The sequence below is a fragment of the Actinia tenebrosa genome, unplaced genomic scaffold, assembly GCF_029948245.1.
Source record: "Actinia tenebrosa isolate PJP-AT-01 unplaced genomic scaffold, QUT_ActTen_1.0 PGA_scaffold14__42_contigs__length_11649687, whole genome shotgun sequence".
NCBI classification, from domain to species: domain Eukaryota; kingdom Metazoa; phylum Cnidaria; class Anthozoa; order Actiniaria; family Actiniidae; genus Actinia; species Actinia tenebrosa.
In genome coordinates, this window is record NW_028292574.1 from 637,705 (window position 1) to 662,570 (window position 24,866).

Here is a 24,866-nt window from a genome sequence, read left to right on the forward strand (position 1 = left end):
TAGAGTAGCTAGTGAAAAAATAAAGTAGAGTTTTTCTGTCTGTTTTTCATTGTTTGAAATTCCAGCCCAAGACTCGTTCACATGGGTGGAACGCCTGAGACAGATAGCTCTTCAAAAGGTTCGTATGCTTGCTCAGTGAAGACTTTGTGAATCTTCTTCTTGGTATTAATTAACCTGTTGATTTCACAATCCTATTTCAATTAAACCTTATATTAGCTATGTAGCTGGATTGTCTATTCAATAATTGTGCCGTACCATAAACGCCAAAACACCTATTTATTACTCAAAGCCTAGAGACTTAGAGCTAGTATAGAATGCTAGATCGCAAGACTCTTACATCAAGACCTTTGTGAGACAGACACTGTTTGTGAATGACCAATGGTGGACATCATCAAACCCTTAAGGATTTAAGCCACCGAGTTGCTTACGCTGTTACTACTTGCTATTAATTTAATGTATTGCCTTGAACTGATAAAAAGATTCCTTAATTGGCTGTTGATCCTTTCACGGTTATTTCGATTTTCGAAGAAGAATTCTCAATTCTCAATAGTTAATAAAGAGGCCTCAGTGATTCCACAGAGTAGCTACAGAGTGGCTCTTCTTCCACTAGATGCGTATGGATCATTATAACAGTTTTGTTTATAAATACTTGAACAGTTTTGTGACACAACATCCATTCCTGGTACGTGGCCATAGTTTCAGGATCTCACCTGTTTGTAATTCAAAGTCCTAAGAAATACGCAGGATCGACTACCATTATTTACTTATTAATTACTTCAGCTAACTGATATGGGGTTCCATCACTAAGAGTACCCATTGTTTGTTTTAAAAAAAATACCTAAAAAATAAACGTTAAACTTAATATTTCAGTATTTTTTTACTTCAGTTCTATATTTTACAGGATTATCCTCGATTTTGTATATAATTATCTCCTTGAACTATTCATGAATTCTAGTGAAGGTCCGTGGAATTGCAAAGTGATTGTATATTTGGAGCTGTGCATTGTTTACTTTACCATTAATACTTGTGAATATTTGGACACTGATACAAGGTAAACCCCGTATAAAAATGAGTCTGTGATCAAAGAATACAGGTTTTTTTTGACTATTTCGAAATTGGTCTAATTTGAAAAAATGATGAGTTTTAGGAGAGGTGCGAGGCCTGCCCGAGGGTAAATTACGTTCTATATAACAAAATGAGAATAAGAGCAATTGTTATAAGAGCGCATGGTAAAACGTTCGGTACCATCTTGTGTTGCGTTAATGATGTTCTGGAAATGAATGACACATACTCGGATTCAAGGGAACTATTAGAGCCTACATCGAAATCATAAGAAAAGACCATAGAATAGAATAGAATAGAATACCTTTATTTAAACACGATAAAATTTAAAGCTAAAAGCTTGTGGGGTCGTGCATAAAATAAATTAAATAAATATAATATAATATAAGTATGAATCTGTAAAAATAGCTAATTAACTTAGATAACTTTAAATATCTTATATATAATTCTCACACACATTCACATACACAAACTGCGCAAGCTATTAGACCCGCCAGGGGCAGAAAACACAGACAAATGCGGTGAACACCGTGAATAGGCATTCACCTCATCTGAACAGCACCCGCCACCCATAGCGAGTCCAACAGCCCGCGCAGTTACATTCACTCCATAATAAAATAATGTTACATATATACAAAGTCCTTTTTTCTAAAGCGAGACGTCGAGACCATAGAGTGGACTGGTTACAAATTGGGTTAATTTTTATCATATAGCTTCGTCAGCTGTTTACAATCTTGTAACGAAAACCGTTTTTATACGAAAGCATTTATATAAGCAAATAAAAACTACAACCCCGCCTGCCAAACTGAAAAGAAAAGAAGAGAAGAGAAGAGAAGAGAAAAATACCCCATTGATATTATGTTGGCAAAGCCCTGACAAATAGTGATATCTAACACTAGGGATGCTTACTTTATTATTATTATTGGACTTTAGATGTCACAGTTTTTGGACAATTCAATTTCTACTTGTCGTTTCATGTAAAGTCATCTTTTTCTAATGAAACACATTGAGGTTTGATAACAGCTTGCCTAATATACATATGTTGACTGACGCATGCGCAGAACGGCGATTATAGGGCTGCAAGTTGTGTATTACCGCCGAATGAATTTAACGAATGAAAGTCCTGAAAAACTGAGAAAAAATAAAAATACTGAGAAAGAGTGCATGAAAAACAAGCGTGTTTATTGCAAACGAGCAAACTTGAAAGTCACTAACTCAAACCACTGACGTAAGCCGCATAAAGGAAAAGGAGAAAATTTCCTCTCGCTGACATCAGCAAATAAAAACTGTTTCAAAAATTCACAGACCGAGTATTATCGCTCTTTAATTGCATTCAAAAAATGTTCGCAATACACGGGAAATAGAGTGTGTCGTATACCAAACATGCTAAAGTTTCTTATATATGAATTTGTCAATTATTTCTATTTAAAAAAAGACATCAATTATTGTTATTCCTAATATTTATTGATAATTGTGAATGTTTCAATTTATTAGGGGATATACCTTTATCCACTTTTATCAACGACCGGCTCCCACTAAGTATCTGCTCCCCTTTAGCTGATTCGTAGCATTATTTTATTTTTTGATGATGTAATTGGCTACAATATTTTCTCATGTTGCTAAGATATCTTACTATTTTAATAGTCAATTTTTTAAAAAATTTCCCGCAGACAGCCGGTTTGGTAATATTTTAAGTTAGTAACTGAATGAGACACAGAAATATTGTAAAGTTCACATTGTCCTCTACTAAGATACTAAGTCACATGCTTGATCGAAATGATTACTTAGACTTTCAGAATTTCATTTTGATATTTTCCGAGGCAGGGTTTTCAATGATGAGGTATTATCTAGCCGCCATATTATGACATCTAAATAACTAGTCGAAGTAGGGGACCCTGCAGCTATAAGAATGATAATATGACTTAAGAGACAGGAAGTTAATATTACTGCACCTGCAGCCCCTAGTGTTATTGATCACGAAAAAAGGTAATAATTTGGAATATTTAGGGAGTCTGTAATGCGCCAACTATTTCCCTCGGGGGATAGTAATACATCCCTTGTTACATATGCTATAATTAGAACCAAATCTTTCCCTTGTAAATAGTATCCCCCATTTCAAGAGATTGGAGTACAAGAATCTCTTTTGTGGGCGGCGTTCTGCGATCGTCACTCTACTTATCGAATTAAAGTTCCAGCATAATTGGAAAAAAAAAAAATTTTTCGAATTGCCCGCGGTTTTCGATTTCTTCGATTTTAGTTGTGAAAATTAAAATTAATTTTCTGAATTTTTCTCCGCAACGAGCACTGGAGATCTTTAGAAGCAAGGGATTAAACGAAAATAGCGAAACGATTTTTCTTGTCAGTCTGATATGTATGTGTATGTAAATCAGTCTGATATTTTAAAGTAAAAAAGTGCAATGTTCGTAAACCGACAATGTAATACAATTGGCAATCGTTTTTGAATATCGATCTGCTAACATCTTAGTGAGTAAGTAGGTGAGTGAGTGACACATTTGCATATTCAGACCCCTGATTGGCAATAACTCGTTTCTACGATTCGTGTATCCACGAGTTTATTAAGGGGGGCTACTGTATTACAATATCATTGTAAAGATGTTTTTAATATCACTATGTTCATGTCGTGTTATTTATTTCAAATTTCATTGATGTTTTGTCACTGCGAAATGAAAACCGGATGGGACTGTCACTAGGAGTCCCAATGCCTCCTCTGGTCTGTTTGGTCGGTGGAGATGTAAACGTTAGCATCAGGCTGACTTTCCCTTAACATTCGAGACTTTAGACGTTTCTTCAATTACCATTTTTTCCCCTTTTCCAATTATACAAACTAAAATATTTGTGGACATGAGGAATGAGCACGAGCATTAATGGAATAAATGCTTTGAAAAAAAAGGCTTCGTTGCCGGACATAAATGAGATAGATTTAGAATCTGACATCATTGCCTGCCGCTCAGACCTACGGAGAGGGAGAAAAATAGCCTCTGCTCGCAGGGTAGCATCATTGCAAAGTTGCAAGCTATGATTACATTTTGAAGAAAACAACCAGATCTATTTAGTAAGGGCTATGAATTGTGTTCTCAGAATGTATTCCTTATATTATCCATTAGAAACAAATTGTTTCTATAATGAAGCTACTTCCTTTGATGTATGCTGCTTTGAAAGTAAAAGTTGTAATGATTAATAATTCAAGGGGTTTGTCGAAACAAGGAACATATTGGTAGTGATGCAACGGATCTGTTAATTTATTTTTATTATATAGTTAGGATATTACGCTCGCGCTGATTGATTGAAAACTGTGCTTTATTAGCGAATAGAGTGCAGTGCTGACGCCATCCGCGCTCGCGAATTTCCGCTATATCCTGCGACCATCTTTCCTTTTGTAACTATATAATAAAACGAATAAACCAGCTGTTTCTGTGCACCGTTCAGTTATAATGAAAGCACTATAACAACTATATCTTTCTCCTCGCAATATATGTAGTGTGATGATCGTTCATTTCGTTTGAAATAATACGTTTTTAAGTTAATTAGTAGATAAAGGGTAACCTGACTTTATCTTGATGATTATTGTTATCAGTTCAGAATTGATGTGGTTGCACTATAAACATTACCCATACATTTAAAGTGCCACTACGATCAAATTTCTGATTGCTCTTTTTTTGCATGGATCGAAATACATTTGATATAGAAGTAATCTGCAGCTTTCTTTTTCCAGATATCTTTTTTCCTTCAAAAGATATTGCAGTTTTAAAAATGGCGGCCATTTTTCTTGATGACGTCATATTCTTAATAACTCAACAGCCTAAGATTATGATAAGCTATATCTCAGCCCAATTTCAATTAAAATGCTAGTATCACAGTTCTCTAGCTATTCTTCGAATTCAAAAGAAGCTATAGAGATAAGTTGCCATAGCAACAGCCTCGGTTCCAGGCCACCCCTACCTAAAATTCAGGTTATATGAAATTTCCACCTTGGTTAGGCCAAGTAAAAAAATTACATGTTTATCGTCCCCGCCGGGCCGATGAAAAACCGAAACGAAAAAAAGTAACAGGCGCTACTTTCGTTTCAAACCCAGTCTTCCTCAATTTGGTACGAGGAGAAATTCGGTAAAAACATGACTTTTGTTTGGGTTTAAATCATTAAAAAATCCTGCCCGCCCGCGCTCTTCTTTTAGAAATCCAGACGATAAACATGTATTTTTTTTACTTGGCCTTACAAGAGGTGATATCGAATAAGGCTAGGTTAAAATATATATGTAATGGTCGTAGACACCAGGGCCCAGTTGTTCAAAGCCCGATTAATGCTAATCCTTGGTTAACTCTTAATAAGACCTATAGAGTTAATCCTGGATTAGCGCTAATCCAGCTTTGAACAACCCGGCCCAGGGCCGTAACTAGGGGGGAGCACAGGGTGAACATGCACCCCGCCCATAAAAGCTTAAGGTCCGCTCATTCATCTCCTTTTTTTTTTCTTTCTTATTTTGGTCCTGCTCTCTTTTGGTTACCTTTATTTATTTATTCATCAAATACTTTCTGTAGTCTCCAGCTACATGAATAGTCGAGCCTTCGTACACATTGACTCCAACATGCGTATTTATTAACTCCAGTTTGACAATTATTAAGCTTCATAAAAAGGGACAAATTGAAAAAAGTGTATACTGAAATTTATGTTGAAGGAAAGTCAAACGCTTGTATCTTTGTATTTAAAACTTTTTTAACTAGAAATCAGGCTGAGATGTTTAGTTTAAGTTGCTCTTTCTGTCCAAGAGTTTTGTTTTATTTAAGCCATGGAAATGCAATGTTTTTTGACGATGAAGATGAAAGCCAAGAGTTTTTCAACTAATTTATTAGTTGTATGAGCTGGGAGACGACGATGCAAAAATATTTTCCATTGCAAAAAGTAAAATATTTCCCCTAGGTGCTTTAGTCATTCTCAACCCTGCTGAACATACACTATGGGCCTTTATCACACTGCGGCCATAATTATTCTCATGAAAATAAAAACCTTTGTTTAACCTGCATTAATTTATATTCAAGCTCTTGTATGCGAGGCTACGCGTGGTAGAATCTATTGTTCCAACCAACATGGCTGCCGCGTGAAAAAGGCCCATTTTGTCAGCGGACTATCTCAGGGGTGCACCTTTAGTAAGTGTCGGCGGCTTATGCAGAGAGCCTTGTTCAGTAAACGTCAATCTTTTTTTCAAACTGAATTTTCAAACTGAATTTTTGTTGTAATTACTTTTTGCAGTAGAAAAAATTACTAGATTACAATACATCTATCTTCAAATAATGGTTTTCGGTTTAATTAAGGAATCTTCAGGAATGAGCCACACTGCCGGATTGTACTGATCAGTAGGGCTTGTCCCTGAAGATGGTTTACAGCTTACAGCATCCTCCTTTAACATGCACTTTTGAGAACGTTATATGGTTGCCCTTACTAATTTCATATCTAAACACTGTTGAGCCCTACAGCCCCCAAACTTAGTTAAATACATAGCAAAAACTGAAAGTAAATAAATTTACAAAAAGTTTCATTTAGTAGAGTGCAAACGATATAACCGTGAAACTTTAGTACTATTAAATAGCACAATTTCATGCAAATTCTATTGTTTTCTATTGTTTAATTAGCACTATTTTGTACTATTTTGTAATTAGTGTTTCACGGATTAATTATTTGCACTTCATTTAAAGAAAATAATCATCCTTTACTTATCTACACACACGGCACAACTACGTCCAAGACAAAGCTGTGTTTTCGGAATACTCCAGTTTCGAGTTTTCTTTGCTCAGTCTTAGTCTCAGTTATGTGTTATAATATTCAGCTATCTAACCATAGCCCGTGGCATTTCAATCAACTCGTATTGTTTCGTAGTGCGTATATTCCTTACTATACAATAGACCTTTAAATGAAAGAAAACACATTTGTACACAATTGAGGCTAAGGCCCCGTCCACGCTATGTAGGATAAATTTTTATCCGGATACACTTATTTCAATAAAGTTAGTCACGTGAAAAGCTATAAGGCTGAGGCCGACAAGGATTATGGGTAGATACATTTTACATGTTTCAACCGCTTGATAACAGTTTATGGACTTGCACATATTTTACCAGTTATAGTCTCACCTCTCCTGAGCATCCTCAAGCTGCAGTCTGTATCAAAAAAGCTTTACTTGTTTGATATGAATTGTTTTCCATGATCCTTAGTGATCTCAGCTTTCTAGGTTTTTGGTGACTAACTTTACTGAAATAAGTATAAATTGGTGTGAAAACGAATGAAATGTTTTGCGTCCACGCTAATATGATCTTAGCCGCATAAATCTTCAAAAAACACCTTTCCGTATGTGCCTCGTCTGGTTTAGGGATCATATCAAGCCTATAACCGCCCGAAAAATTCATAAACACAGTCGAAATAAAGAGAACTTTACATAAAAAGGCAATAGGATAAATCTCTTGTGAGTTAGATATCAAAGTTTAGCGATTACCGTAGCGTTTACAAAGATGTAGCCACTCTTTTGTTACAAGAACTGAACAAAATGACATCTAAGCATAAGTAAGATTTCATTTAGAATCAGAAAAACAACTTCAAGTCGATAAATTTAAAAAAATCCAACCAAAAGCATATATTTTTCGATGACGATCACTAGAGCAGAACTGTTCCATGACAACGTAACCGAAAACAATAGAAAAAGTTCCGTTTACGTAAATTGTTTTGCGTCCACACTGTTACGCTTTAGCCGGATCTTTTTAGCCGGATAAAAATTGTTTTACTCTGGAGACCGTATTCGAAAAGTTCCGTTTTTGGTGGCGAATTGTTCCGGATTCGCCCGGACCAGTGTGGACGGAAGGCCTAACCGGATAAACAAATTTGCTGATTCAAATTTATCCGGCATAGTGTGGACGGGGCCTAAGACTGAGTAAAGGCGAACTCGAAATGGGAGTATTCGAAACGGTTCAAAAGACCCAAAATTTCATTGTTTTACCTTGAAAATCAACACACTCCAATTATTCCTTTTGTGCTTGAGTTTATTGATTTCCGATCATATTTAAGGTATTTTTATCCTCAAATTAATAAATTGTTACATACCATAGACGTATATTATGGATTGTGGCCAGACTAAACAAATCATGTGATCGATTTTAACCAATCGCTCCACCTAGTGCAGTATTGGGAAATTTCTCGTTGATTCTACAGTCAACTGGTGCGTGTATTTTGTAAACAAAACACTCACATCATTCTCTAACCCCTAAATATAATATTCTTCTTTGAAACCTGTCTGATGATCGCGTAAGCGTGAAACTTGGAGTAACAGCTAGAGCGGTGATGTCTCGTATTTAATCTATCTAACTACAATTGATTACGCTCTGCAACTTAATGCATCGAGCACTATCCAGATTTATGTATATATGTACTTTATATATATGTCACTTTTGTTTTGCTTATAACATGCCTCTCTAAGTACCCACCTGACCCACTCCTTAGAGAAAGTAAACATGTGAGCCAGCGAGCCATCGATTCATGCGAGCCACCCGAAAGTTCCGAAAAATTTAACATTACAATAAATAATAATTAATAATGATGATATTGATAATAATTAATGAATAATGACATTTTTTACGGAAGACTTTTAAATAATGGATCCTTATTTTAAGAAATGAATGAGATAATATACATTCAACGCTATCCTAGCCGTTATGAGCATTGTTTTTACATTGTTGACTCTCTTAAATGAAGGTCAAAATCCCAAGTAGTAAACTATAGAAATAAAAAATTAAAAACAGCCGTAAATAAAGTTATATCAAGTCGATAAACTATGGAAATGTTTGTACAACTTTGTGACTGATTGCATTGCATGATTCTTTATTTTTATTTGTCTCTGCTTATTTTTCACAAAAAGAAAAATCCCATTCAAGATTTAAAAATAAAAACAACAAACAACAAACAACAACAGCATCAACAACAACAACAACATCAAAACAATCAAACAAACAACCAAAAAACATAGAGTCGATTCAGTAGCTAAAAAAGGGTTCCCCTAGAAATTTGCTCCATTCGCTAGTCTGAACTTGCTAGCATGAACTTTCTATCAAAATAAGTCGTAACAGCCTTCCAAAAGTTCTTTTCATTATTCAGCCGATCACTTTATAGCCTTAAAGCTAAATCAGAAGTACTGCTACAAAGAGCTTGGAGAACTATAACAGAAAGTATGCATAGAGAGAAGAAGGAACTCCAGGCATCTCCTTTAAAAAGTACGCGATTTTTCGCATTCATGACGTATGCTAATAGCTCGCAAACGTAGCTCACAATCCGTACGATCGCAACCGGCTTGGCTCGCACGAAGCGTTGGCTAGTAGTGCAAATTTTTTTTTTTCAATGTTGCGATTTCTATGTTTCCTGGTAGTTGTTTGACATTTCTATCTAGACACCGATTTATGAGGCCTATTGCCCCAATAACTATGGGGGCATTAAGCTTACTAGGTTTATCATGTAGCAACTTGAAATGAAACGAGTAAAGAAGGTTTAAGATACGAGCCAGCTCGTACCGCTCGGAACGAGTTACATGATTGGATTAAAAAACAATAGATTGGTCATCCAAACAATAGCACTAAACCTAACTTTACAAAAGCGGTACTGTACTTAGGGAGCAATGAAAATCCACCTTTCGAGCGGTACTGGATTAGTCTAAGATACTAGTGAAAAAATATATTCAAAATCTTGACTTAAATGAAATGTATCTTAACAAACGTCATAGAAATATAACCATTAAACGATGTATTATTCTGTAAAAAAAACATTAGCTGATCCGATATCGTTTAACAACTAGAGAGTTTTAGATTGACGTTCACTGCAAAAGTGTAACGTCAGTTGATCAGTGAAAAATTCTCTTAAATAAGTGAAAAGGAATCGCAAAAAAATCGGTGCTGTAGAAAAACAAAAGAATATTCATTTGTGATATGAAAGTTTGCAAGAGGTAAATTAAAATATAGGAAAACGATGAAAACGTGGTCACGTTTGCCGTTTGTGGGGAGAAAAAAAGGCAATCTAAAACTCTCTACTATCTCCATCAGCGACCGATCGAAGAGAACAGAAAAATATAAAAAAACAAAACGAATTAATGAACCACTGTAAAGACAAAGGCAAATTTATGGCTCTTGAAGTCGGTGCGACTTGAAATCAATCTTAGAATTAAGCTGCTCACAAGACATAAACTGAGCTTTGCACTGTCATATATGCCTCTGTAGAAGCCAAATGACTTGCTGAAGACGTCTCCCTTTCTGTTTTCCCATTTAAGACGTATCTTCATGACATTGAATATCGTTTATATTTTTGGAATGCTTTTAACTGTATTCACATTCATGGGCTATATATACTAATATTCAATAATTGACTCGTGCGTACAATGAATTCGCTTTTATGATGAAATCCCGGTGTAGAACTAGAACTCTTCTAACTCTAGCTAGTTCTCTATAGACTCTTCTTTCATCTGCGGAATACAAGATATCGACTTTTCTAGATAACAGAATGTTCATGTCCGAATTAACTGATTTTTGTGAGTGCTTAGCCTACCAAATAAGAGGAAAATATTTTGTAGTGGAATCGTCAAGATGGATTAAGAGATTAATTTTTTTTTAAATATCGCAGGAATAGGCGATTTAGCGAGAGAAAAAGAAATGAAATTATAGAATTCAATACTCCGGAAGCTACTTTTACTTTATTTTAAATTCCTTTAAAAGCCATTTGGATAAATTTAAAGAACTAAAAGCCACCTGCAAACTGAACACACTTGGTCACTTAATCGGTACTAATTTTGGGCGCTTCGCAATTAACTGTTTAAATTTTCTCATATTCTTACCTCCCCTCAAGGCGAAAAATATTAAAAAAAAAAAAAAACCATCAGATAACTGAGCGACCGCGTACTTTTGTTGTTACGGATGGTTTGTAGAGGACACTAGACTTGATGGTACGCGGAAGTAGTTTGCGGTGACATAGTAATTGTCGTGGGGACATAACTTGCTAAAATAGGCATCAAATAAACGTTTTTTTCAACAGTCCATCCATCATCTCTATTTTTACTATTTGTTGATAAACGTGTAGTATATAATAAACAACCCTTCAAGTTTACTTAGTTGACACGATATTTGATTAATTATAAGGTTTTAAGTACACATGAAGTTAAAAAATAGCGGTAATCATCAATCAATTGCCAAAATTGGACTCAACCGTGACGAACAAAGGACGTGAGCCGTTTTATTACGAACAACTAACCAAGCCTCACAATGGGTGCTTAATCATCTTGCCGTCAAGAAAGAAGAACGCCAACAGGAAAGACCGTTTTCCTACGAATAATGTCCATACGATATATATATATATATATATATAAAGTTATATAGTGTTGGTGTTCTTATATACGCTTTGCAAAAATTCTGTAGATACGATGAATATCGATACATGGATACATTGTGTGCATTATGGGTAATTTTCAATTCTAAAAACGTTTTAATAAAGGTTAAATACGATGTTTTAGGTGAAATATAATTATAGTGCACTGACTAAGGGCCAGCCATCGCATTGACTTGTACTAGTTTTCTCTTCATATATTCGTACGTCGCACCGATGCAGATCGTATGTTCACCACCATGGTCAGTGTTATCAAATAAAAGTCTTGAATAAAAATTTCCGACAAGCAGAAAAGAATGTCTAAAATGAAAACAACACAAAAAACTTTGTTTCAATTTGATTAAAAAAGAAGTAAGACGCTTAGGTTTAGTGCTCCGTCTAGGAACGATTTAGTTGAACTCAAACTTAATGGTTCATTGAAGTCGCCTTTTAATTCCGAAACGATTCCCCCTGCTGTATGAAGACAAACTTCGTCATATTTTGGTCAGAGATCGATTTTACAGAAGTCGTATTCAGTATAGCCTTATTTTTCAAAATGACGGAATTCTAGGTGTTCTTTTTTTAAATGTTGAATAGAAATAGCGATGTTAAAAATAAAGCAAACACAAAGGAATAGTCATGATACAAAATTGCCTTACGATACAATAACCATTCAGTCAGTCCAGTAGTTAGTCAGAATCTACTCGAATAGTCGTGCCGCAGTACGTTGTAAACTGAAGCATGAAAACGAGTGTAACATCTGACAGGAGGCGAATTGCCTCTAAAGAATACTCCGCATCTATTCGTACTCAGGGGCGTAGCGAGGACCTAGGAGCTGGGGGGGCATTGATCCCAAATAAAAAAATTAAAAAAATACTCCTCCCAAATAAAACAAATAAACGCTCAAACAAAAATTTAAGAAACAAACCTTATTTTATTAACCATTCTTAAATCTTAGGTTGTAATAATTTATTTTCCTCTTTCGTTTCGGCTTAATATTTTTTTATGTTGTCGTTATTCTTTTTTCGAAAAATTTTTTTTCAAAAATTTTGGGGGCCCCCCCGTGTCCCCCGTGCCCCCCTCTCCCCCCCCCCCCCCCCCCCCCCCCCCCCCCCTACCGCTACGCTACTGTTCGTACTAAAAGCGAAAAAATGGATTATTTAGAGTCAATTATTCTAAAGTTAAAATAAGTAGAAAAGATTAAAAGACAAATATCCCCCGCGGTAAAATATCTTTATCGTTTGAAACTTACTAAAGGAAGATCATGGAAGACCATTAATTAATTTTCTTGTAACTTGAAAAGTTTATTTTCAAGCTTGGGTATTTATCATGGTAGTCAATTCAATAGTATTTCTCAGAATAAAAGAAAATGAAACGAACTAAATCTTCAACTAAGGCTGCGTTCATAATGTATGGCAGTTGGGGGGAGGGTGGGGGGAGGGGGGGGGCAGGTGAAATTGAGGGGGGATCGGGAAAATTTTGATAGGAAAAAGGGAGGGATGCACAATTTTTGGAAGGAGCTTCAAGCCTTGCTTAGGGGGGATCGTATTTTTTTGCATGACTTTAAGGGGGGTGTTAAGAATTATTCTGGACATTTCAAATTTTCATCTGCCCCCCCCCCCCCCCCCCCCCTCCTCTGCCATACATTATGAATTGTATTATGTATTGTATGAATGAATATTTGTAGTGTAGTGAACATGGCCGCTAAATTGTAATCATGGTCGATAAAATGAGACTTGTTCAAAATTGCTTTGCTTCAAACCTAAGCCGGCAACATCATCCCATGATAGGACTCAAATTCAAATATTCAAGAAAACTTACAGAAATGAAAAAAAAAAAAAAAAAATGACGACGTTGAACTTGGTGACAGCCGAACCAACCAGACCGAGATCTCGATAGAACTGTTTGTTCCCGTTCTGACACGATATTTGTTAAGAAAATAATCGTGTGCGAACACCATTATTAAGAAACACTTACTGCAGAAATTAAAAAAGCCCTGGAAATTACTGACTCGAGATGCTGAGTGATTCATGAAAGACATTTTTTAATTTGAATAACCAGTTCTCTACAGAAAAAAATATCTTAAAAGTCTCAAATTAAGCGCTCCATATTGACGTTAAATGAGCGTTCATGTCCTTCAAGACCAACGAGAGGAAAAGGTCTTTGCTCGTATTATTTTTAACCTTACTTAATCAAGTTAGACTGACATTGTTTACAATTCAATCCGCGTCTTCTAGGAGCTTTTAAACAGATGATCATATTACTTTGTATTCTAGCAAATAAGATTTTAAACCTTAATATCTTAACTGAACGTAAAAAAAAAACCCTACTGATAATGTAATGTTGTATAACGCCCTTGTTCTGGGCTAAAGTTTGTGAATACGCACTATTTTTTTGATTTAAGAGAAAAGTTTTCAGTTTTCGTGAACATGTTTTTAAATGTAAAGACCTTGCTAACCGGTTTAAACTAAAAACGAAGTAAGCTTGGGTAATTAATTGAAAAAACGAATAAAGTCTACAGAATAATAGAGTTTATTAAGACTAGAAATGAGTTCATCACCTGCTAATCTGACGTTGTTTTGACATAAATTACAAGCGATGAACCCCTAAATAATATACCAAAGTAAACTATATATAAATTGGTATTTTTAACGAATGTCATATTATTGTAAAAGCAAAGAAACAAAGAAAAGAAAAATGTGAAACTTTTTCCCTTTTTTGACCAACGTTTTCTTCCCTTGGTGATTACTAGTTTGCTGACAGACATGAGAATGTTGAGAAGAGTAAAATTAAAATTGCAAGTGTTTTGAACATCTTTGACGACGTCCCAGGAATGCTATCTAAAATTGACAGACTCAGTGGGATATAAATATTTAAAACTGGATAACCGGCAAAGCGAGGGTAATAAGAATCTATCGAACTTCGAGGACGCATAGATTACTTGACAGGCGGTAACTTTATCTTAGAATTTAATTTCGTCATATTTGTGGGACCGGGGGGAGTGCGAGAAACGAGCGGAAGTCATTGAAATCGTAATTGTTTGGCTGGACTTAGGTCTTATATAAAGGCTCAAGGTTTCAAACAGTTCATTCAACCTAGTGTGAGTCTGGCGGTATCACTATCAACATTTCTTGCTGCTCTGTTTAATTTCTATTCTACCATGATCCAGCTACCAAAATTGAAGGTGTTAGCGTTATTAGTGTTGATAACTGTAGACCTAATCATATCGGCAAAAGCCCAAGAAGAACAAGAAAATGAAGAAGGTCTTTTTGATAGAACTGAAAGTTTTGACAACTTGGCTCTGGCTAAAAAAAGAGAAGCGTTTAGACCGCCTTGTTTTGGACTTTCTTGTACGAGACGAAGACGACGACGGCAATCTAAACGAGGGGTAGGTGGTAATGATTTTTTTCTAAAAAAAAAGGAGAAAAAAATGTTTAGTTTAGTCGCCCGGATTAACGGTCTATTGTTTGAGTTACGATTTACGATTTCTATCTGAAATGAGCATCCGAAAAAAAAAAGTTAGCTATTATTGTTTGAATGTTAGAATTTGTCAAAAGAGTTTTGCGCAAACGAGACCCCACAAATTCAAAAGCCGGCTTCTGTCAGTTAGCAATTTAAAATTGAATCCTCATTGCACCTAGTCATAGAGAATTTAACCATTTATGACAAAGTTCTTCAAAGTCAGGCGTATAGCGCTTACGAGGAGCTGTTACTTTAAGGACGAGAAGACTGAATATTACATTCCAAGAATTAGCTTTTGGAGATCACTGAATTCTACCATGGATATGTTAAAGTTTCACGGAGTTAAGTGAAAGAGCGAAAGGAAGGTTAGGCGGCTCTCATAGGAAAAAAGGGAGAGACAGAAATAATTCGATGGGACAGCTGAAGTTTGAGGAGAATGAAAGGATTATATGATCAAGGGACGTTGAATGAAGCTGAGGGGAGGCCATCCTAATTAATGACGTCATCGAAAAGAGCCCATACATCAAAAATGTTCTCTTCGAAAATGAAAAATTACAAAAATAATGAAGACGAATTGTTTGAAAACATTCACCACTGAGAAAGAATGTCAAAACTAGAAATCATACGTAAATCTTAAATATCAAAGACCGACAATTTTAATTTCATTTAACTGGGTTTAATCAAAGTCATTCTTTTATCAAAATGAAAACAGCCCTTAGACCGATTTATTAAGATACCGCTTTAATGCCTTCAATTTTTTTATGACTGACGATGTTTTTATGGAACGAAAAAAAAACTCCGAATGTTGAATGAAGAATTACCTTTTTTTGTATTTAGACTTATGCATATGTTTACGAGTTGCCCCAAGAGCAAATGTTCATCGAGAAAACTTACTAGAAAACACATAACTGTATAATATGCTTTTCTAGATTATTTTGCTGCAATTAAATGACGGTCAGAGTAAAGAATTAATTTTCAATGTAAACCCAATAAGAATCAGATATGAATATATCTTAAATTACTATATGTGGATCTAATTATTATCAGCTTTGTATGGCTGTATGACAGGTTCACAACCAAGCTAAAAGTTATTAAGTTCTCGATCAAGGGAAATTATCTTTTTAAAATTTCATTATTTTTTCGGTCTGGCACACAAGATGAATATATTATTCTGTCAAGACTTTTCGTAGCCTCAAATCATAACTCATGATCAACCACGCTTCCCCAGGACAAAGGGAAATCACTTATCAGTTAAGAACAGCTTATCAAACAATGTGTGCTCTTGAACGAAAAGACTTTCTCAAGGAAAAACAAGAGAACAAACAGTGCTTTTAACAAGTCTAAAAATTACCTGTCAAAAGCTGCTTTTGTTACGAAAGAAACGTTCTTCCCACAGGTAGAATAGAAAATTGATCTCAGAATAGACTGTAGAAGTTAAGTTTAAATTTGACATTAAGAGGAAGAAAAGAAGAGAAAAGATAAAACACCTGTTTTTTGTGTTTGTGGGCAGTTAAGAAAATTACTGCGCAAAAATACCAAAATACTTGAGTTTAAATATCAAAAGTTGATTACTACAATAAGGAAAAAAAGAAAAAAATACGTATGTACTTCCCTTTCCAGATGGTTGTCTGGTTTTAATGGACAATACTTTAAGGATGTTTTTTTTTATTATCGGTTTTGACTTCCTTCCGTGCATCTAATGGACTAGCCGTTGTATTGTTTGCCACTGGATTAATAAGAGCAATTCTGTGAACACGTTTCTGCATGCGGAATAAACTAAAAGGCTATCCGCTTTTGAGATTTTCTAATTGCGGTCATAATATTACCGGAGCTAGGACTAAATGACCCATTCAAATAAAACGGCACTTGTAACTAGTGTTTATAGGTGCTCAACTACACGTGGAGATTACTCTAGTATTTCGCATCCTCTCCTTCAAACCATTCAATATATAACACATGTAATTATTGGTTTATATTTATTCTTATATAAAAACTATATATCTATTGTCAAAAAGATATATTTGTCAAAAAATTATCGATAAAGTACCATGACATGAAGCAATAGTATTGAACAAAACTCACAAAACAAGCAGTTTGCATTTCATCTAAGTTGTGCTTTCCTTCACCTTTCTTCAGAGTCCTGCCAAACGATCGCGAGTGATAATGGAAGACGACAACACTGTAGCAGAGCAAGAAAGCCAAGCTATGGACTAGGAATGGACGACAATACTACGTATTAAAAAAAGTAGACATCAAGAAAGATTTCGAAATATGAAAACTTCCACATTAAGAAATATTTATTTTACTTACAACTTCATTGCGAATGCTTAAATTTATTTAGATACGAATTAATGTAAAACGTTGAAATAAATACTCAGAAGTTATAAAGCGCTTTCAGTCAAAAGCACACTTGAAGCAGGTGAACAGTTCAGGCTTCAAGTTATAGATATTCATTTTTATTGATCTCGATGATTGCGTTAAACAACAATCTCTATCTATTGGCACAAGAAAACTTAAAGGATTGGAGTGTTTGCCGGAAAACACCGCTATGAATAAAAAGCAGGTCAAATGACGCGATTTAAGGCCAAAAATACACAGTAATTCTTTAACTGACTCACTTTGTAAGTTTTCGCTGTCAAATAACTGAAAATGCATTTAATGTTGATAAATAAATACACCACTAACACTCAGTCTTGGTTTGTTTTCTTTTATCTCAACATCCTTTCTCACTCCCACAATAGACCAGTTTCGAATTCCAAATTACCGCTGTGTTCCTTGATTACAGACTCATTTGCATAGGGTTAGCCTCGTATCAGTGTTTAAATAATCACAAATACCAACGGTAAAGTAAAGAATGCACAACTTCAACAATACAAACATTTTGAAACTCGACGGACCTTGAATGTAACACGTGAATATTCTGCACAAACTCGAGGCTAACCCTGTGCAAATGAGTCTGTAATCGAGAAACACAGCGGTAATTTGGAATTCGAAACTGGTCTATTGCCTAGCCTAACTAAATAATATACCATTGGATAACGTTAGGAAAAGATTAAAACTCTACGCTCTCACGGGGACTATGCATTAAGAGAGAATTCTTTTCGTATTCAAGCGGTGAGCGCCAAAAACTATTTTCTTGAAGAAAAGCTGTTGTACAGGGCTAAAATCTTGTTATTCAAAAAGTTTTACTTGTTTGGAAGTGGAAATGACCGATGAAAGTGGAATCAAAGTGTTAACCCAAAGCAAAAATTTAAATCGAAAATGAGATTTAGGACCTCATTTGCTTATTTCCCATATATTTCCTATAAAAAAAAAAAAAGCCTGACAAAGCTATATTCTAACACAAATGCAACAAAACATCTTTGTTGTTACAATATTAGCTTACGCAGTTGTAATTGGATACTTAGAGAAGTGATTGTTTGATTAAAGAGGCATAACTATTTCCCCACCAACACGAACACGTCTTGAAACATGGTGTCAGAAATAAATTGGAAATAACGCTTCCAAAGTAGCTGAAAAATAACGTCAAGTTCCTACTGCCGAGGCATTGAAGAAGTAATATGTCAAGTAAGGAGGAAGCTTCGACCAGCAGCGGTCCACGAGGACCAATATTCACGTCGCATTTTCCGGTACCAACGCCGATGAATACCAAAGGAGATCAAGTAAACAATTGGGACTTCTTTAAACAACAGTGGGAGGACTACGAAGTCGCAACCGGACTGTACCAGCAAGACCCAAAGATACGACTAGCAACGTTTCGCTCTGTAATGGGGAAGGAATGTCTGCAAATATTCCTTAATCTCAAGTTAAGTGACGAAGAAAAGAACGACGTAAACACATGCTTAAACGCGCTAGAAGCCTACTTCAAACCAAAGCGCAACGTGGTGTACGAACGATATCTGTCCAACAGCTGTACTCAAGGCCCAGAAGAAACCGTAGATGGCTACGTAAATCGCCTAGATGGCTTAGAAAATGCGCTTCATCATGTCAGTTTGGTCCGTTAACGGAAGAGCTTATCAGGGATCGACTCGTTCTTGGTATACGAGAACACGCAACAAAACTACGTCTTTTAAAAGAGGACAGTCTAGATCTCAACAAAGCCCTCAACATTTGCCGCTCAAGTGAATTAGCAAGCAGTCAGTTAAAAGCCATGAGTCTAGTGGATAAGACAAATAACGAAGAAATCAATGAAATACGAGAACGGAAGCCTAAATCTCCAAGCAAGCCAAGTGACAAGTACAACAACAGACGTTCCCACAGAACGCCAAGCGAGGACAGTAAACGAACTACAAGTCAACGAACGAGCAGTTACAAGTGCTACCGCTGTGGTGGTTCTCAGAAACACAAGTTAGAAGACTGCCCCGCCTATGGCCGTGAGTGCAAAGCGTGCAAGAGGCAAAACCATTTCGCGTCTGTGTGTAGATCGAGGTCAAGCAATGTCAAAGCGATGACAGCTGAATCAGGAGAATCAGAAGAAGGAGAATACTCATCCGACGAATTCACGTTGAAGATTGAAGAAGTTGGTTCGGTGAAAACGAAGGGCAAGCAGTTTTTTGCAAAGCTTGAGTTTATGAACACCAATTCCAGTTATAAAACGGATTTGGACTGCCAACTAGACACAGGATCGACCTGTAACGTAATCAGCCACAAGGATGTAGCAATCATCAACCAAGACGGTAATCCGACGCTCAAGCAAAGCAATGTCAAACTACGATTGTTTGATGGATCAGTCATGGAAACATTAGGTGAAGTGACACTTAAGGTCAACGAAAAACATTGCTTCAAATTTCAGGTTGTCAACGGAAACCACAAACCAATTTTATCAGCCGAGACATGCCAACAATTAGATCTAATCAAGTTAAACATCGATCATCAAGTCCACGCGGTTCAAGAAACCGGAACTCTGCCCCTAACCAAAGAAAGTATCTTAAAAGATTTTCGAGACGTCTTCGAAGGATTGGGAAACATTGGTAACGCTACAATCACAGTTGACCCAGATGTCACGCCAGTTCAACACGCGCCTAGAAGAATCGCAGTTACGCTTCGCCAGGAAGTCAAAACAAAGTTAGCTGAACTCGAGAAAAGGAAAATCATCGTCAAAGAGACAGAACCCACCGAATGGATCAGCAGCATGGTCGTTGTAGCCAAACCTGGAAAGATACGAATCTGTTTGGATCCCAAAGATCTAAACAAAGCGATCAAACGACCCAAATACCAAATGCCTACAATGGATGAGATGCTACCCAGACTCGGCAAGGCCAAAGTCTTCACAACGTTAGACGCAAAGGATGGGTTCTACCAAATCGGTTTGGACGAAGCTAGCAGTAAGCTTACAACCTTTTGGACCCCATTTGGCCGTTACAGATATCTACGCATGCCTTTTGGCATCAGCTCAGCCCCAGAGGAATTCGAAAGCACCCTACACGAGCGACTGGGAGACCTAGAAGGCGTGGAAGTGCTCCGCGACGATATGTTAGTGGTCGGTTACGGTGACACATTAGCAGAAGCCAACAAACACCATGACAAAAATGTGCTACGTCTGCTCAAGAGAGCAAGACAGATCAACTTAAAGCTGAACAGCAAGAAGCTCATCATGCGGAGAAAAGAAGTGAAGTTCATGGGACACATCTTGTCATCCACCGGACTCAAGCCAGATCCAGATAAGGTCAAAGCAGTGACCGAAATGCCAAAGCCTACCAACAAGCAAGAGACACTCAGCCTACTAGGCTTTGTAAATTATCTCTCCAAGTTTCTCCCTCGACTATCAGAAGTCGCACTGCCTCTTCGTGAACTAACCACAAAGAATGCAAGATTTGTGTGGTCACGCCAGCACGAGAAAGCCTTCTCAGAAGTTAAACAACTCGTGATTGCGCATCCAGTACTCAAGTACTATGACATGAGCGAAGAAGTCACTATCCAATGTGATGCAAGTGAGAAAGGCCTCGGAGCAACCTTGCTTCAAAACGGCCAACCAGTAGCGTTTGCATCCCGAACTCTCACACCAGTTGAGCAACGCTACTCACAAATCGAAAAAGAATGTCTTGCAATCGTCTTCGCTTGTGCAAAGTTCAGCCAGTACATCACACGGAGAGAGCTGATAACAGTTGAATCAGACCACAAACCTTTGCAAGCGATCTTCAAGAAATCCTTGTTAGCAGCACCCAGCAGGTTACAGAGGATGATATTACGCCTACAGCGATACAACCTGAACGTAACTTACAAGCCAGGACAACAAATGTACGTGGCAGATCACCTCTCACGAGCCTTCCTCGCAGACCAAGGAGATCCTGGAGACGAGTTCCAAGTGTTTGCGCTAGAACTAGAAGGAATCAACCCCCTCGACAATGTAAATGTCACAAGTGAAAGGTTAGCGCAACTACAAAAAGCCACAGAGCAAGACCCTACAATGCAGTCACTTAAGAATACTATACTAATTGGATGGCCTGACGTACGTGACAAAGTACCAGTAGCTATCAGAGACTACTGGCATTTCCGAGAGGAACTGACACTCCACAACGGCATCTTATTCAAGAATCAACGCATCATCATACCTCGAGCCCTCAGATCTGAAGTAATCGCGAGGTTACACTCAAGTCATCAAGGAATCGAGGCGTGTGCAAGGAAAGCACGAGATCACGTTTACTGGCCAGCAATGAACCACGACATCGAAAATGCAGTAAAGGCTTGTCATGTGTGCTCAGAATATCAACCAAGTAACCCCAGCATGCCAATGCAGTCGCACGAAATACCCGACAGACCTCGGAGCAGACTAGGCACAGATCTTTTCACGCTGCAGAACAGAGACTATATAGTCTTGGTAGATTACTACTCAGACTACATAGAAATAAGTCCTCTGAAAGATACAACCTCAGCATCCACTACCAAGTTTCTGAAGGAACAGTTCAGTCGACATGGGATACCCGATGTGCTGGTATCCGACAACGTGCCTCAATACGTCAGCAACGAGTTTGCTGAATTCGCAAGAGACTGGGAGTTCAAACATGTCACCTCATCGCCATACCACCCAAAGTCAAATGGAAAGGCGGAATCAGCAGTGAAAGTAGCCAAGAGCCTGCTCAAGAAAGCCATGCAAGACCGTAAAGATCCGTGGTTAGCCTTGCTAGATTATCGGAATACCCCCACTCAAGGAATGCAGAGCAGCCCAGTACAGCGCTTGATGTCTAGGAGAACAAAGACACTAGTCCCCATAGCAACTAACCTTCTGTACCCCAAAGTAGCGGAAGGTGTGACAACCAAAATCCACCTTAAGCGCCAGAAAGCCAAAAGTCACTACGACAGACATGTAAAGGTCCTACCAGACCTAGAAATAGGCCAAGAGGTAAGAGTAGCGCCAAACCAGAGAGGCAAGCCCTGGGAAGTCGGGAACTGTAAAGAGAAACTCTCAGACAGGTCATACCTAGTTGAGTCGAACGGAGAGCTACTTCGCCGAAACAGACAGCTTTTAAAGCCCGTCGACGAAGCACCGAAAGAACCAGCTAGTGACACACAAGCATCACCAGAGGCAGACAGTGCAAGGACACCTCAAGTTCTACCTGCGTCAGAACCCGCGGTCAATCCACCTGTACTACGAAGAAGTCAGAGAGTGATTAAGAAACCTGATCGGTTTACTTGACTACCGAACATTTATAGGACATTGATTTTTGTTACAGTTGAGCTTTAATATCCATATCATCATTTCGTAGTTTAGTCAGCCATTTTGTTTGGTCATTTATTTTTTAAATCTTTAAAATCTTTCTATATCATCCCAGCCATGTATTTCAAACATTATAAAAGGGGAGATGTTACAATATTAGCTTACGCAGTTGTAATTGGATACTTAGAGAAGTGATTGTTTGATTAAAGAGGCATAACTATTTCCCCACCAACACGAACACGTCTTGAAACATTTGTACAATTGAAAATACCGCTTCAAACAAGCATTTTATAATAGTACATCAGTTTCTAACTGTTAAAAAAGGTTTTGAGTGTTAACCCAAAACGAAAACTTGTGATCAAAACTCATGCGAAGGTCTAGTTTTTGGCGCTTTTTGCCATTATTGCTCGTTATTGAAAAGAAAATCCTATTAATAGACTGCTGAGAAATGGGCTCCAGGTGATTGATGGTTGAAGTGAAGGAAATTTTACTATTCGTTACCACTTCCTCTTCCTTACACAACTTTACAACCAGAATTAAGAGCTAAAAGTTTAGTTTTCAGTCCACAAAAGCGCGCGTTATTTCCTTGCCTTAAACGTTTCTTTTCACACTTTTACTACAATCTTTATTCAAAATAACAAAAGGTTCCACGGCGCAGTGTGCTTATTTCTTACAAAATCACTGTGCACTTTTGAAATCATTTATATTATGCTAGATTAGAAAAAGCCAAAAACAAAACAAAAAAAAGTAATAATAATAATAATAATAATGATAATGATAATGATAATAATAATAATAATGATAATGATGATAATAATGATAATAACAATAACAATAAAGCAGAACAAAAACAGAAAAACAAAACAAACAAACAAAAAAAAGAATAAATAAATGAAAAGGAAAAAAAGCATGATGCTAGATTTAAATTATTTCTGTGAGTTAGCCATCCCCTGTACAACAACCAAAACATCATCCAGGACTCAATAACATTTCCCGCCAGGCCGGGTTTTCACCAATATAAAACTCCCCATATGTCTAGAAGAAATAAAAAAAACCTCTTCAGTGGAAAGTCTTCGGGGAATGTTGAGGAAATAAACTTCTGACTCGAACAGGTGGATGCTACCCGAAGCAGCATCATAATGAACAATTACACCTATTTATTAAAAAAACGTTGTCGGGCCGAGTTCTGAAATCTAATAAGTCTAAATGGAATTTGGGTGATTTTCTGGATAAAATCTGAAAAATCACCTTTCCACCTCGAAGGTCATGCTTCATATTCTAATCTAAATGAAAACTACGTTGGTCATGCAAATGTGAAATTAGAAACGTCCCAGTCGGCCTTCGGCCTCATGGGCTATTGCCTCATTGTCCATTCGGACTAGACAGGTAATTCAATGTGTGCTAAATAGTATATACGTACCAAAAATATATTTATATATTAAAAAAGTATATACCAACGCCGAAACGTACGTACATAGATGGCGTGTTGTCATTGGTTAAAAAGCTCGGGATATTCTTAACATATGCACCTCCAAAACTCAGGACATAAGAACAAACTGAAGGCGGCTCTAAATTCTCGCTTTTCGTACAGTAATTTTAGACTGAAATTGCAAAATTTATACAAAAAATCCCGCAGCCAAGACATGAGAAAGGCAACGAAATATGATCTAAATTCCAGCCTTATTATGTTTTGTAGAAGAAAGTAATTTCAGTGTTTTTATAATTCTAACCGGCAAGGAAAAGGAATGGAGCATTGAAAAAAAAAATTGTGTAAACTAAACTGTTGTTTAAAATGGTTCTTGAAATACAATAAATTCAAGAACAAAATAGAATATGGAGAGAAAACGACTGTGGTGTTAAGCAAATTTCCTCCCGTTCAGCAAAACAAGAAAACAGAGAAATGGACAGCTTGATTCGTAGCTTTAAAAAAGCAAATATTACCGGGTAGCTGTTGAAGAAATCACTCCGTGTTTATCCCATTCAAACTGAAACTATCATTCTAAACAAAAAAACAAAATACTCAGTTTATCCACTTTTCAAAGAAGAGCGTTGGAAAAAATTGCCCATACATTTGGAATATTTGCTCTTTTCGGTCTTTTTCCTCTCTTTCCAAAGCAAAAGGTTGTTCTCAGGGCCGTAATCCAGAACTTTTACAGGGAGGGTGCACATCGAATAAAATCGGACCATTGATCGTTTTTTTTAAGAAAGCAGAACCAAAAAAAAAAAAAAAAAAAAAAAAAGAAGAAGAAAAAAGGTAACCAAAAGAAAGGAGAAAAAAAGGAGATGGATGAGCGG

The 24,866-nt window shown here is 36.8% G+C and overlaps 1 protein-coding gene across 3 annotated transcripts in view; it reads left to right on the forward strand.

Moving 5' to 3' along the window:
- LOC116308332 (uncharacterized) overlaps window positions 1-17,607 on the forward strand; it is a 19,088-nt gene extending 1,481 nt beyond the window's left edge. The window contains exons 2-3 of one of the 3 annotated variants that reach the window (XM_031718737.2): window positions 66-118; window positions 17,054-17,607. In XM_031718737.2, the coding sequence (XP_031574597.2) occupies window positions 66-118; window positions 17,054-17,157 (157 nt within the window). In that variant the 3' untranslated portion in view covers window positions 17,158-17,607. Of the gene's footprint in view, window positions 1-65; window positions 119-14,526; window positions 14,844-17,053 lie in introns of those variants that run through there. The other 2 variants (XM_031718729.2, XM_089029317.1) reach the window with 2 other exon arrangements.
- Window positions 17,608-24,866: the final 7,259 nt, after the last annotated feature.